Consider the following 15615-nt stretch of genomic DNA (forward strand, 5'->3'; position numbering starts at 1 on the left):
GCTTTAAAACTTCTGTATCCTTCCATTTCTCTAAGAAGACCCTGTGGGCAAATACTGACATTTGTTCTACCATCTCTTCTTCCCACAGGCATATTTTGCAATGGAACATTCGATCAATATGTGTGCTGGCCTCATTCTTCTCCTGGAAATGTCTCCGTTCCCTGCCCTTCATACTTACCTTGGTGGAGTGAAGGTAATGTGTCTCATGTTACCCGTTTCTGACAGCTTTGAAGGACAGATCCCCCTGGTAGAACATCCAGTGGGAAGTTAGGTAGAACTCTAACCAAGAGGTTCTCCTAAATCTTCATGCCTCATAAACATAAAGATACTCTTGTATGAGCTCAGATTGTATCTTACTTCTTTCCCTCTGCCCCTTCTAGGGACTGGGAAGTAAACTCAGAGTCTCACACATGCTAGACAAATGTTCTATCACTGAACTATATCCTTCACCCTTTGTCTTCCTGTAACTTGTAGGCTCCTGTCTGATCCACATATACAGTACTTTCAGGCTAATGTATAGGTTAGAGTCCAGATTCAGCTCCCATAGACCCCAACTGTTGTGAGAAGGACGCAAGGGTTTCAACATTAGTCATTTGGAGGAAAGGGACATGAGAAAGACTGGGAAGCTCCTATCTGTACAATGTACAACTTCACACAAAGAAAATTAATTCTAAGCATTTCTTTATATCATCTTTGAAAGGAGCACCAATAAATTGGTGTTATGCCATGGAACTTGGTTAGAGAATTCAGTAACTTTCCAAATAGGGAAACCACAGCCTTGGGGGCTCCAGGAACATCCCTCAAACTTGAAAGCGTTGAACTGAGGGATTGAGTTTGATTTCTTGGCTCCTGATTCCACAGGATACTACTAAAGAACTTTCTGGACTCAGAGATGTCTAGAAGGCTCAGGAAGACAGTCCTCATGGCAACCAGCTCCAAGAGAGATAGGAAGAACATTGGCTATGGAATGCCTGGAGGTCAGAGGAGGCTGTTAAGTGAATTGACTCTTACCATAATTTTGAGGAATGACAGAGCCTGAACTTAGCAGACATGTCAAAAGAAAGAGCTAAAGTGATGTCCCAAGGTTGAAACCCTTGATGCAATTAGAGCATTCAAATCCCCATTAATTACAAGGTCCTCCACGGTGCATGGACAGACACAACCTCCAGTTCTACTATTGTCTTGCTCCTTCCCAGTAGCTAAAGAGTACAGGTTCATTCCACCATAGGAAGAAACAAAAACAAAAAACAAAAACAAACTGTGGTCCTAAACCCAAAGCTGCAAAGAAGTTGTTTTACAGATGTCTTCTAAAATTGGGGTCTTAGTTTCTGGAGTGTACTAAATGGAGTTTGGCCTTTAAAACATGGGAAGTGACTCTCTCATTCAACATATTTTTTTTGCATAAATTTTAGAATCAAAATAGATTTCTAAAGACCAAAGAGAACGTAAAGGCAATGGAAGGGTTTGGAAAAGAATCATCCCGAATATCAGATGCAGATGAATTCCTTGAGATGGGATTATAGGTATGAGTTCATGATGCATAGAGGGAGTCAGGAGATGGACACATGGGTTGTCTGGGATCTAGAACTGACCTTCTGGGTGCTGATCATAAAGAAAGTGGTAGTACACTGTAATGCCAAGAAGAATGACCCAGACCCACAGAAAGTGTCAAGAGAAATGTAGCTTTGGAAGTCATCATTTACAGCATGGGATCTTGAACTGGGAGATGCAATGGAATTGTGAGGGAGAGTCTGAGAGCTACCAAAACAGTCCACAAAAGAGACGGCATTGGTTTGGGTTTAAACAGTGTCAAAAATTGGAAAGGGAAAAGGTTAAAGAAAATATTGGAGGTAGAGTGGATATATCAGATGGGACAGAAGGAAGTGTGAATTGATTAGGAGAAGCAAATGCAGGAGCCGCCTCTTTTCCCTGTCTGATATGCCCTCATGTTCCACCTGGTCCCATGCCACCTGGTTGGTACCCAGGTATCTTTCCTTTCCTATGGTGCCGTGATAGCTCAGCAGCCTCGCCTCACCTAGCTACTTCCTGGTGTCCTTGTTTCCCCCAGTCTTAGATCTCAGCCCCTGCAACCACCTCCTATAAAGCTTTATAAGGTGCCAGCCACTGTGTTGGCTCCCCTTATCAAGAACCATAAATGGCATTTGTGACCTTCTGCAGCTTGGCCCTGTTGACCTTCCCTGGCATCCTGTCCTGCTTTCTAGCTTCCCCTCCAGCCAAAATGAATAGCTACCAGGCTCCTCCATCTGTCCAGCTGTTGTTACCAGGCACTTAGGAGGTCCTTGCCCACTGCCTTAGTTTCCATGGGCTCCAAAAGAAATTAGGGAACAGAAATTATAAAAGGGGAACAGATTGATTTACAGTTTGGCTCAGCTCCAGTTGGTGGGAAAGGTCTAATTTCCTCAACACCATGACCATGGTGATTTACAACTTGTAGGAAACTGTAAAATAACAGACAGAAGATACATGGATCTAACAGACAGGTCCACCATCCTTTCTTGGAAGATGGTGATACAGCTCTAGGTGGCCTTCACCGTCTCTATTCTCTGTTACGGAGGGCTTTTTATTGGGTTTAGGCCAGAGAAAAGTACAGTAGACATTATGACTTAAAATCATATATATATATATATATATATATATATATATATATATATATACTTATTTTATGTATCGATCCTAGTTCCCTTTCCCTCCTCCCAAATCCCCCCCAACCTCACTCCCATCCCATTCCCCCCCACCACTCCACAGGGAGGGTGAAGCCTTCCAGGAGAGATCATTAAAGTCTGTCAAGTCATTTGGGGTAGGGTCTAGGCCCTCCCTCCTGCCTCTAGGCTAAGGGAGTATCCCTCCATGGGGAATGTGCTCCCAAAGTTCTTTTGTGTACCAGGAATACATCCTGGTTCCACTGTCAGAGGTCCTTTATATTGCCCAGGCCTTCTAACTGACACCCACATTTAGAGGGTCTGAGTCGGTCCAATGCTGGTTTCCCAGCTATCAGTCTGGGGGTCCATGAGCTCCCCCTTGTTAAGGTCATCTGTCTCTGTGGGTTTTTGTAGCCTGGTCTTGACCCATTTTCTTATCATTCCTCCCTCTCTTCTGGATTCCAGGAGTTTGGTTCAGTGTTTAGCTGTGGGTGTCTGCTTCTGCTGTTTCCATTAGCTACTAGATGAGGGCTCTATGATGGTGGATAAGTTAGTTATCAATGTCATTATCAGGGAAGGGTATTGAAGGTAGCCTTTCCACTGTTGCTCAGATTGTTAGTTAGTTGGGGTCATCCTTGTAGGTCTCTGGACATTTCTCTAGAGTCAGTTTTCTCTTCAAACCTATAATAGCTCCCTCTATTATGGTATCTCTCTCTTTTTTTTCTCTCATCTATTCATCCTCCAACTCAATCTTCCTGGTCCACATGTTCTCCTCTCCTCCCTTTCTTTTTCTCCTAACTTTCTCTCCACTCACTGCCTACTCCCTCTCCCAATATGCTCAGGAGATCTTGTTCCTTTCCCCTTCTGAGAGGGACCTTGTATGAATCTCTTAGGTTTTTCCTTTTATCCTAGTTTCTCTGGCGGTGTGAATTATAGGCTGGTTATCCTTTGCTCTATGCCTATAATCCATATATGAGTGAGTACATACCATGTTCCTCTTTTTGTGACTGGGTTACCTCACTCAGGTTGGTTTCTTCAAGTTCCATCAATTTGCCTATGAATTTCAAGATTCCATTGTTTTTTTCCCACAGAGTAGTATTCCATTGTGTAAATGTGCCACATCTTCTTTATCCATTCTTCAGTTGAGGTGCATCTAGGTTGCTTCCAGTTTCTTGCTATTACAAATAATGCTGCTATGAACATAGTTCAACAGATATCTTTGTTGCATGGGTATAGGCCTAATAGTGGAATTGCTGAGTCCTGTGGTAAACTGATTTCCATTTTCCTGAGTAACTGCCACACTCATCTCCAAAATGGCTGTACAAGTTTGCACTCCCACCAGCAGTGGAGGAGTGTTCCTCTTTCTCCACATCCTCTCCAGCATAAGCTGTCCTTGGTGTTTCTAATTTTAGCCATTCCGACAGGAGTAAGATGGTATTTGATTTGCATTTCCCTGATAGCTAAGGATGTTGAGCACTTTCTTAAGTATCTTTCAGCCATTTTGGATTCCTCTATTGAGATTTCTCTCTTCAGTTCTGTACTCTTTTTAATAGGGTTATTTGGTGTTTTGGTGACTAGTTTCTTGAGTTCTTTGTATATTTTGGAGATCAGCCCTCTGTCAATTGTGGGGTAGTGAAGATATTTTCCCAGTCTGTGGACTGCTGTTTGGTCTTGTAGACTGTGTCCTTTGCCTTACAGAAACTTTTCAGTTTTAGGAGATCCCATTTATTAATTGTTGATCTCAGTGTCTGTGCTACTGGTGTTACGTTCAGGAAGCAGTCTCCTGTACAAATTTGTTCAAGGGTACCTCCCACTTTCTCTTCTAAGAGGTTCAATGTGGCTGGATTTATGTGGCTGGGTTCTACATACCATCATCCAGTTGTGCCAGCACCGTTTGTTGAAGGTGCTTTCCTTCTCCCGTTGTATACTTTTAGCTGTTTTATCAGGTGTTCGAAAGTGTGTGGGTTAGAGCAGGATTTTCTATTCAATTCCATTGTTCTACCTGTCTATTTTTGTGCCAATACCAGACTGTTTTCAGGACTATAGCTCTATAGTAGAGCTTAAAGTCGGGGATGGTGATGCCTCCTGAAATTCCTTTATTGTACAGGGTTGTTTTGGCTATCCTGGGTCTTTTGTTTTTCCATATAAAGTTGAGTATTATTCTTTCAAGGTCAATGAAGAATTGTGTTGGGAAAATCCCCTATTTTTTAAAAAAAAGTCTCATCTTATGAGATGGTGGATATAAGATCCCAACCTTTTCCAGCTCTGGCAGAGTTCTTTGTCTCTTGGCCCATTCCTTTGTGAGGTGCAAGGTCGTTTGCATCTTTCTTTGGAGGCAGTTTCAAGCCCGTCAAACACACTTATTTTGCCACTGAAAAGAGGTCTTAGCCTCACAGTCCAAAGGAGGTACATGAGCATCTTTTTCTTTCCACCAGGATTACAACTCATTCTTTTATCATGGAATCACAGCTACATGGTCCTCATACTATGATAACTACACTATACACACCCCATTATAGCTGTATGTCTCTATTCTATGATATTTGCACTGTCTGTACCCCATTATGGCTGCACTGTCCCTAGCTGATACTTGTGTTGTCTCTTCTCTTCAGGGTACCTCCTTCAAGCTCTGCCTATAAGACCAACTTCAATTCTTACTTTGAATTTCCCATCCTCCTAGAAACTTCCTCCAGCTCCCCCCCCCCCGCAAGTTAATAAACTCCTGTTGTTCTGATGCCTCTCTTATATGTGCACAGTCTCTGTCTTAGCATTTGTAACACTTTGTGACACTTTGATGTGCACTCTCCCAGCTCAGTTTGAATTGTGCAATCAGTGGAGTATTGTGGCTGGCATGGACAACACAAGTTCTAAGAGGCATTATTTCAACTTTCTCATTTAACCAATATCCAGTAAGTACCCACTGTGTGCGAACACCACTTTTAAATGTTTGGGATGTATTAGTGACCAAACCAGCCTAAAATCGCTCTCCTAGGGCTCACATTGTAGTAAGGAGGGCAGGCAATGATCATAGGCATCCGCTGTAAGTATAGATGTGGTATACTGTGGACATGATAGGACTGGAGGTGGAATGGGAGGATTGGGGTGGGGGTGACGGGTAGTTGAAGGACGAATCAATGGCAGGTGATGCTTCAGTGAAGACTTAAGAGTTTGAGCTTAAGGGGGCTTGTGTTTAGGAGAGAGAACACAAGCAATGATATACTCTTGGAGAGGATCATGTCTCCAAGAAGGGGAGGAGCTAAGGAGGAAGAGAAAAAAATATGAGGCAAGGGAAGAGAGGTTTTGAGCTCAGTTCCTACAAGCTTTTGTGGACAGCCACAGAAGGACTCCCCTTATCTTTAGAAAGGCCTTGGAAGATTTTGGGCAAAAACATGGCAACTGGGCTCCCTGTTGCTCAAGACAATGCCTTCAGCAGAGTTAGCAATAATCCAGGGAAGAAGAAAGAGTTCTAATTAGGAAGGGATGGGGATGTAGAAAGTAGGGTCAGATCTGGGATCTATGTGAGAGTGACTATGACTTGATAATGGAGCAGAGGGGGCTGGAGTTGGAAAGAGAGAGCTAGGAGATGTCAGGACCGGTTTGCCATCCACTGGGGTGGGGAAATTTGTGGGTGGGGCATATTTGGAGAAGGTGAAGAGCTTGGTTGGAGCATATTGTCTGAGATGTCAGTTGGGCAGGAAGAAGTACTTCCTGGGTAGGATGGGTACCAATCAATTAAATATGGCTGATAAATAGATACTGTTAGTGCAGGAAGTACAGGGTCTGGGCCACATATTATGACAGATTTCCACATCTCATTTGTGTATCCTACTTGATCTTCCAGGTAGGAGGATCTTTAATGGGGCTTCTAGGGTAGATGAGGCTGGTGACAACAGCATTCAATGTGGGCTGAGTAATTTACCCATCATCCACACACGTGCGCCTGTATACACACACACACACACACACACACACACACTTAACCTTCCTCCACATCACAGAGAATAGGTAACAGCATTGTACACAGTTCCTGATGAAGACATTGATAAAACTCAGAGAACGTCAAGCTGTATCCAGGGCATCACTCGGAAGTCGGCTTATAAGTATTAGTCCTGAGTCTGCTTGCTTTGTGTTTATGGCTTTCTCTTTTTCATTGTACCACCTCTCGGACGGACGTTAGGAAGAGATGCCTCATTGAGCATGTACAGGGCCACAGGTCAATATCTCCCAGTAGACCGTACCTTACAGGGATATAATGTCTCTGAGTCATGGGGTCTTCTAACTTGGAGACCTGTGTAAACACCACAGACATTAGAGGATCATGGTTAGTAACAAAATCTAGAGGCTTCCATGTTTTTTCTTCCCATCCCAAATAAACAGTAGGGATGCTAATGAGCCCCCAAATGGAGAACTGAAAATCCCTTTTCTCTGGGATTTTCCACAGCTTTTTAGCCAAGGGTGAGGACCTTCCAGCATGCTCAGGGAAAGGGCTGTGTGTTTTGACCTTTCCTCTAGAGCCTTGTTTACTTTCAGAGAGCCCAGGAAGGGCCTACAGACACTGCTTGGCTCAGGGGACTTGGCAGACGCGAGCGAACGCCACAGCTATTTGGCAGGATGACTCAGAATGCTCAGAGAACCACAGCTTCAAACAAAACGTGAGTTTACCGGTTTGCTGATAAAGCACCTAGGACCGGAAGTCGAGGCACCCCAAGGGATGGCCAGCTTTGGGGGACACACATGGGACCTTCCACCAGGTCATCTGCTCCAGATTCCCTTTTAATCACCCAAACAGCGACTCCCATGGCAGTCACAGAATTTACTCCTCTGTGAGATGAAACACTCTTCTAGACTGTGACCCAGCCTCAGCCCTCTGTGTCCAGTACCTGGAACAGCTTCCCGACAACCCAGTGGCCACGTCTACCGCACTCCTCATTGAAGTCCCCTATCGCACCTGCCTCTCTCTCATATTCTCTTGCTTGCTCATTCCTTGCCTAGCCCTGTCTCCAAAACCCACATCCAGTGGCAGCTGGGGACTTGTGTCCCTAGGGGGAGGCAGCACAGCATAAGGTTTCCGGGGCCAGACTTGGTCGTGTATCCGGATTCTTCCTTTACTGCCTGTGAACTTGCACCATTTATTTTCACTCTTGGTGCCTCTGCGTCCTTCATCATCCCAAGGGGATCATTTTTGCTGCATGGGATCATTGTGAGGTTTTGGGCAGCCAAGGGACATAAATTTCATAGGGAAGTCCTGACATGTAGTTAGCAAGCTCTAAGTAGGAGTTATATTCTATCACCAGGATCCAGAATCTAGAGAATGAACCGCTCGGGCTAGTCATGCCCGCAGCTCAGCAAATGCAGAGTAAACGAACAATCCACCCTGCAAACTTCCCTTGCACATTTTCCCCTTCTGCACCCTTCCCCTGTCCTCTCCTATCTTGTCTCCTTGACAGGGTCCCACTTTGAAGCCTGGTTGGCTCCAAACTGATGATCTTGCTGCCTCAGCCTCCTGAGTGCTGTGATTATAGGTGTGTGTGGCAATGCGCAATTCCGCCCATTTTTCTTCTGAGGCGGGATAGAAGGGCAGGGTGGGGTGGGGTGGGGGGAGACTTGGGGACACAACTAGAGGGGAAAGAAGCCCCTCTCTCTCTGGAATTTGGTGGAAGCCTTTGCCAGAAGTGGGAGCAACAATTCCAGCACAAACGGACAGCCCTTCTTCCTTGCTAGCCAGAATCCTGCAGTTTCCTAAAACTCTCCCACAAACCCCGCATATAGGGAAAGAACAGCACTAAACTCTTTCCATAACCCTAGGTAACCTTTGATTTTATCTGATAAGATTATAATTCCAGGAAAGGCGTCTCTGGGGCCATCTCATGTACCTCTCTGATCAGAAGAGGGGGAGGAGTATAAGGATTCTCTACAACCTTTAAAGATGTAGCTTACGTGTCACCAAAGCTGGTGCTTGCTCTCAGGTGTGTCTTCCTGGAGCACTTCTCTGTGTTAACCCTTGTGCTTAAGCCTGTATTAAAATATCTCCGATTAAACCCGAAACGCCACTTTACTGTACTGGCTATTTCTGGAATTCCTCTCATTATCAAAGCTCCGAATCTTGGTTTGGGGATAGTTGAGATTCTTAGAAGCTTCGAGGGAACTCCTTAAGCTAATGAGGGTCCCAGGGTGGAGCTGTGTCTCTGTGTTCTTAATGCTAACACTTCTGGGACTGGATTCTATAGCCTCCTTCAGAGTATACCTTCTCTACTTTCTCATTGGGTTCCTAGCCTCTTCTTAAAGCCACCTGTTTGTTCAAATCCCACACACTAGTGTTCAAGGTCAGTTGTAAAGGGGAAGCATAGGAGAGAGGAGGAGATGGGGTATTAGATAGGTGTGTAGGGCATGCTCCCCCTCCCCCTTCAGTCATTCCATACATAGTAATGGAGCACCTACTATGTGCCAGGATTTTGTAGCAGACACAGATAATTGGCCAGACATGGATACTGATTTTAAGGCTCTTGGACTCTCCTGGGGCATATGGGCAGGGTGATAAACTGCTAGGACAAACATATAGGATGTTCAGAGACACAGCAAAGGGGTACTGATGCAGCTTCAGGTCAAGGAAGGCTGCCCAAGCTGAGACTGAGGGTGAGTAGGAATTGGCCATGGGAAGGAGGAAAGCAAGAATGTCCTTGGCAGAAGGAAAAGCACACACTTAGAGACAAAGGGTGGATGGACTTCCAATTCTGGGGAGACATGAGAAATCCTAAGGGAAGTCACTATTGCAGCATCATCCCTGAGCTTGCTGGTCACAGTCTGGGATGCCCTCCCCTGCTCTCCTGAGGCTGGCTATCCCTCACTGTCATGGTTTACCTCCATGTCTCCTTTTAAAAGGTAACTTGGAGTTTTCCACGTAGAGAAGAAGAAGACACACATGTGTCTGGAGACCTCCAGAGGGATGGGAAGGCAAAGTCTGCTTGTACTTCTGGGAAGATTTATGGTGTTGTAGATTGAAGTATAGAGGGCCATATCTTAGAACATGCATTAATAGGATCTGTGTGCAGGTTGGAGAGTGGTAGGACTGGCCAGGTTGGAGACAGGAAGAGGGAGATGAGCCAGGAGCCTTATTTCCTGTTTTGTATTGGTAGAACTCTGTGTTCCCTATACAGTTTTACCGTGTGACAGGTCCCATCTCTTAAAGGGATTAAAGTGACATGTGAGGTTTATCTCAAGACTACCTGGCTTATGTCATAATGCTGAAGTTATGCTAACTGCATACTTTGGATGAAGCCCATAATATCTATTTCTTATCGTCTTTCTTTGTCTTGTAAACTGATGTCACCATCATACTAGATACCACTATCAAGCCTAGCAAAAAGGTATGCAAAATAGGCTTCAATGTATAATAGACAATATATGATAGATGAAAGACTTTATGGATTTTGAGTCAATGGATCCATAGTGGAGTCTAGGTCTCCATACTGATGCTGGATTTCCCCAGGTGATTCTCGTATGCAGTCGGAGTCACTGCATACAAAGATGGAAACCCCACTTTAGTCTGCTTGGCAGCATCCCCAAGTCAGTGAATAGAGAGACATGGTTTCTCTCTCAAAAAGTGAGCACAATAGGGGTTTATCCCTGTGATTGCAGCCCCTGGAAGGCTTAAGCAGGATGGTGTTGAGTTCTGAAGCTACTCTCACGGGGCTACACAGCGAGGCCCCATCTCAAAATTAATATTCCCCTGCAGAGAGAGGGGGTGGGGAAGAAGGGTACCGCTTCCTTCCTTCGGCAAGTTATATTTCCAAGAATTCAAATACTTAAAAACAAAAAGCTTCTGGCCATGTTTACCTGTGTTTCACAGAGTGGGTTGAAATTATTTCCAAAAAAGGGCAGTGTTAGTAAATCTTTGCCCTTCAGAGTTTTGGCAAGCAAACTATGTTATGTTCAGCTAACAACATGCTGGGAATTCTTATGTATGTTAAGTGAATTCCTTGGCTCTTGTATCTGTGGTATCCATGCATAAGCATGAACACTATGCTCAGAGTCCTCTGCGTGTGGATTTCTATTTAGTAGTATGGGGGTTCCTATTTCATCTTACTTCAGACTGTTTTCTTTACACTTATATAGAATGCTCTAGTTTTAAATACAGAATTTAATTATTATACATTGACCAATTATAAAGTTGTATAGGACATAATTTAAAGTAGTTTTACATCTCTCTCTCTCTCTCTCTCTCTCTCTCTCTCTCTCTCTCTGTGTGTGTGTGTGTGTGTGTGTGTGTGTGTGTTATGTGCACCATGGCATACACTTGTATGGAGATCAGAGAACAACTTGTGGAAGTCAGTTCTCCACTTCCCCTGTGTGAATCCCTGAGATCAATCTTGGAGGCAAGTGCCTTTAGCTGCAGAGCCATATTACTGGTGCTAGAGTGTAATTGTGATACATACATACATACATACATACATACATACACACACACACACTTGTGATGGTTGTCACTCATCTGGATCAAGTTCTCGAGTTCTCCTAGGAGGTTAGTCAAGCCTACCCCAGGATGTACGTGAAGATGTCAGAATGGACTAATGAAAGGAGGAAGACACACCCTGAGCTCGGACACTGTCATCCCAAAGGTTGGGAGTCCAGGTGGGATAAAAGTGGGGATGAAGGGGAAGAGGAGTGAGCTAGCCAGTGTAGGATTTGCTTGCTTGGCATTCCAGCTGTCATGATGTGAGCTGCCCCCACCCCACCCCCACATCCTCCCTACCATGAGTCAAGGTAAGCCATTCCTCCTTCCAAGGGTTTATTATAGACATTGTTACAACAACAAAACTGTGACACAAGAATATTTCATTGCAGTGGTATATTTAAATTTTTAATATAATTTAACACTTGAAAAACTGACTGTAACCTCCCAATATTTTACCTTGGAAAGAAATTCAAACATATACAGTTGTTAAAAGAACAATAAAATATCTGCCACCTAGATTCTAATGTATTCACATTTGATCATAACTGCCCTCACTTTTTTTCTGAAATTATGGAAAATGCCTCTCAGACACCATGAGATTTCACCCCTAACTATTCATCAGATGTCACTTCTTATTAAGGGATTTATTTCACATGGATACACTCACTGCCAGGATTCTAAACATGTAAAATTAACAAACAGCATCAGCAAAAAGCTCCTGTGACAGCCTGGAGAATGCAGCAGGGAAACAAAGACCCTGTCTAAACAAGGCGAAGGGCAGCCCTCAGTGTAGTTGTCTGACCTTCACACTCAGATGGGAGAGATGATTCTCCCATCTCTTCCCATCTCCCCTGCAGGATGCCAGGATTACCAACATTTGCATTACTCCTCCAGCATTTTTGTGGGTCCTGGGATTTGAACCCAGGTCCTCACTCACATCATATTTGCAAGGCAAGCACTTTTACCCACAGAGCCATCTTCCCAGGCCCATTGATTTCTTCACATAGATGTGTGTGTGCACATGTGCGTACACACATGCACAGAGGAACACATACAATCAAGACTTCATATTAAGAACTGTGATTTATATTTGACTATTAGAAATTTTAGTTACCTTCTTCCAGTTTGTATGTATGTTTCTTTACTCTTTCAGTGAAACCTTACTTCTTATGATATCGTATTTGTCCATTTTCCTAGATTAGTTTCAAAATGAAGGTAGCAATACTGCTATTGACACTACAAACCTAATTGGCAAATCTTAAAGTTTCTTTGTAGATCATTTCTTCCCCTAGGCTGTATCCTAAGCAAAGAGCTCCGTGTTTCTACTAACCATCTTCTCTATGTGGTCATCTGATTAGCTGGTTGTACAGTTTTGTTTGACTATTTTTATTAATGTTTGTCTTTTTCACTCTTTTCCCTTTGATTTTGTCTTTTAATAGACAAGGTATTGGTAGGATTTGAAAGCCAAAATTGACAGTCATTTTTACTTTCTGGCCCTCCATTCCTCCCTCCCTTTGTTCCTCCTTCCTTCCCTCCCTCCCTTCTTCCCTCCTTCCCTCCCTCCCTTCTTCCCTCCTTCCCTCCCTCCCTCCCTTCTTCCCTCCTTCTCTCCCTCCCTTTCTTTTCAATGCAAGGTCTAGTTATATAGTCCAGGCTAGCCTCAAAATCATGGTGACCCTCAGCCTTTCAAGTTTTTTTCATGCCCAATTCTTTTGTTAATTGAATTATGTTTTGTTTATTTTTTTATAAAACTAAGCAAACTGTTACTCATTTTTCTTTCATGGAAGGCGGTATTTTTTTTCCTTAACAACATATCCTACAAATCATTCTATACCAGTTCCCAGAAATAAATAAATATATATATATATATATATATATATATATATATATATATATATACTAATTACAGCTGTATGTATCTACCACACTTGGTTTAGCACTTTGGGCATTTATGCTATTTCCAATCTTTTATTACCCCAAAGGCCACTGTGAATAACTTTGTAATTCCATGTTCAGATTTGTGGCAGCATCTCCTTTAAGATTCTTAGAAATGAGATCCCTGGATTCAGGTATATGTCTATTATGTTGTCAGCTATTGCCAAAACTTCTGCCACAGGAGTGATAGGCCATTTCATTCTCCCTTCAGCAAAGCATGAAGGTTCATTTCCATGTTGGGTGAACATTACAAGTGACATTTTATAAGTACGCAAATGACTGAAGAATCACCTCTTGGTACTAAGTGTGAGCTGAAGACCAGGTGTTTTAGACCCTTCAGGAAGTAACCAGAATTCGGTAGTGACCTAAATGGTACTCTGTAGCATATGCTATTGGTACCTTGCCCATTTCAGTTTAGCCTGAAAACCCTAATTCTTACCACCTCCCTGTTTTGGATGCAGGGCAGAATCACCAGGGATCTGGGGGTGGCCCTTAGTGGATGATTACATAGTAACTTGCCTCTCTGGTCTTGATATGCTATTCTGAGGTCTCCAGAATAACCACAGGGAGCTGTTCTGTTGTGGCGACTGGCTCGATGTTGCACCCTCCGTATGTTCTGTCTGATTCCGCTTTTCTGAAGTGGGTGGGTTTTACTTTCCCAGCAAATTGATTGCATTCTGATCTTTGTCTCAGGACCTGTGTTTTAGAAATGAACCAAAACCAAGTAGTTGCCTAATGCATTCCTGCAAGTATCAAACACACTTATGTTATTAGAAATAATCCAGGGATAAGTAACTCTGTTATTTGATAGAATTAACAGTTTAATATCTCCAGTAGCATGAGTGATGCTAAGATGGTCCAATACAGTCTCCATGTGCTGCCAGTGTCTTCAGTGATGAGAAATTGTAGTTCTTTGTAGGAACACATGTGGGAAAGCTGATGGATGAGAACAAAGAATTAATGAGCAACGTGACTGAGGGCTGATGAGATTGCTCAGTAGGTAAAGTGCTTGCATGAGGACCCTACTTCAGATTCCCAGCAGTACATAAAAGGATAAATTTGAGCCAGGCATGGTGGTGCATGTCTTTAATCTCATCACTCAGGAGGCAGAGGCAGGCGATCTCTCTAAGTTCAAAGTCCATTGGTTCCCAGGCCAGCCAGGGAAACACACAATGAGACCCCATCTTTTAAAAAAAATGAGTTTGAGAATATACACCTATAACTCCAGTACTGAATTTGCAAAGACAGAGTATTTTGTTGTTTGTTTGTTTATTTATTTATTTATTTTGACTCATTGGTCAGCCAGTCTAGCCAATTGGGTAGTTCTAGGTTCTGTGAGAGATCAATCTTACTTCGGAAAGTAAGTGAGAGAGTGTTTGAGGAAGGCATCCAGCATCAGCATCAGGCCTACACAGGTGCTGGGGAGTGTGCCTTAGTGCACATAACACACACACATCCATGTACACACATGAACACGTACACATATACACACACGCACATAATAATAATAATGTTGTTGTTGTTGATGATGATGATGATGATGATAATAATAGTGATACAATTGATGTCCCAATTTGTGAAACAGCCCCAAGTACTGTGATGGTAAGAACTGTCAATAAATCAGAGAGTTATTTAGGGAAGACCTAAAAAAAACCTATGTGTATATTTGTGTGTCTGTGTGTGCATGAGTGCAAGTGCCATGGAGGCTAGAGGCATCATATCTTCCTTGCCCCAGCCTGGAGTTACAGGTGGTTCTGAGCTGCCTGACGTTGGTTCTGGGAATTGAACTCAGATCCTTTAGTGTGAGCAATCTGTTCTCTTAACTGAGCCATCTTTCCAGCCCCAAGGGCTTCTTGTAAGGAACCAATCTTAGAAGAGAAGTCAAGGGCAGCTGGAGGCTTCACAGGTTCACAGAAAATAATTCTGGATAAAAAAATTTAATTGGGGTTGTTTCTTGAAGCACGAAAGTTTTGCATATAGATTACCAAACATATTATGTGGACATTTTGATCCATACAAAGGAATAAAGATCACTAGAAACAGCATAAACAAGAGAAAATTTCCTTACCATATTTCAAAAGATAGGGTACTAGTTAAAGCAAAGGTAACAAAGATGAATCAGGAGCTTATGGGATGTGTTGTAGTAAATGGATGGATGGCATAATAGCAAAATGGCCAAGATGGAGGATGTAATAGTATAAAGTGTCAAAGTTTTAAAATTATGTATCAAATCATAAAATATTATATCATGATAGACTACAATAGCTTAAAAATGTTTGCTATAAATTTCAAAGGTGCTACTGAAAATTGGAAGAAGACTCACTAAATCACAGAAAGAGGAAGAGATCTAAACCCAGTCAGATAAATAACAGCATTAAATATAAATAACCTAAACATCCAAGCAGGTAGATTTCAGTTTGTGTTAAGAAAATACAAAAGTTTTTGAGATGCCCTCTCTAAGACAATCACTTCAAATACAAATCTTAAAAACATTTAGAGATAAAAAAGCATATTGATGTTTTAGTTACTTTGTTATTGATGTTGTAAAACACTATAACCAAGGCAACT

At 42.9% G+C, this 15615-nt stretch overlaps 1 protein-coding gene across 1 annotated transcript in view; it reads left to right on the forward strand.

Moving 5' to 3' along the window:
- The window catches only part of Glp2r (glucagon like peptide 2 receptor), a 60806-nt gene that overhangs the window by 7244 nt on the left and 37947 nt on the right, over nt 1-15615 (forward strand). The window contains exons 3-4 of the mRNA XM_051181517.1: nt 89-193; nt 7191-7312. Coding sequence (XP_051037474.1) covers nt 89-193; nt 7191-7312 — 227 coding nt within the window. The remainder of the gene's footprint in view (nt 1-88; nt 194-7190; nt 7313-15615) is intronic.

The sequence above is a fragment of the Phodopus roborovskii genome, unplaced genomic scaffold, assembly GCF_943737965.1.
Source record: "Phodopus roborovskii unplaced genomic scaffold, PHOROB, whole genome shotgun sequence".
In the NCBI taxonomy this organism is placed as follows: Eukaryota; Metazoa; Chordata; class Mammalia; order Rodentia; family Cricetidae; genus Phodopus; species Phodopus roborovskii.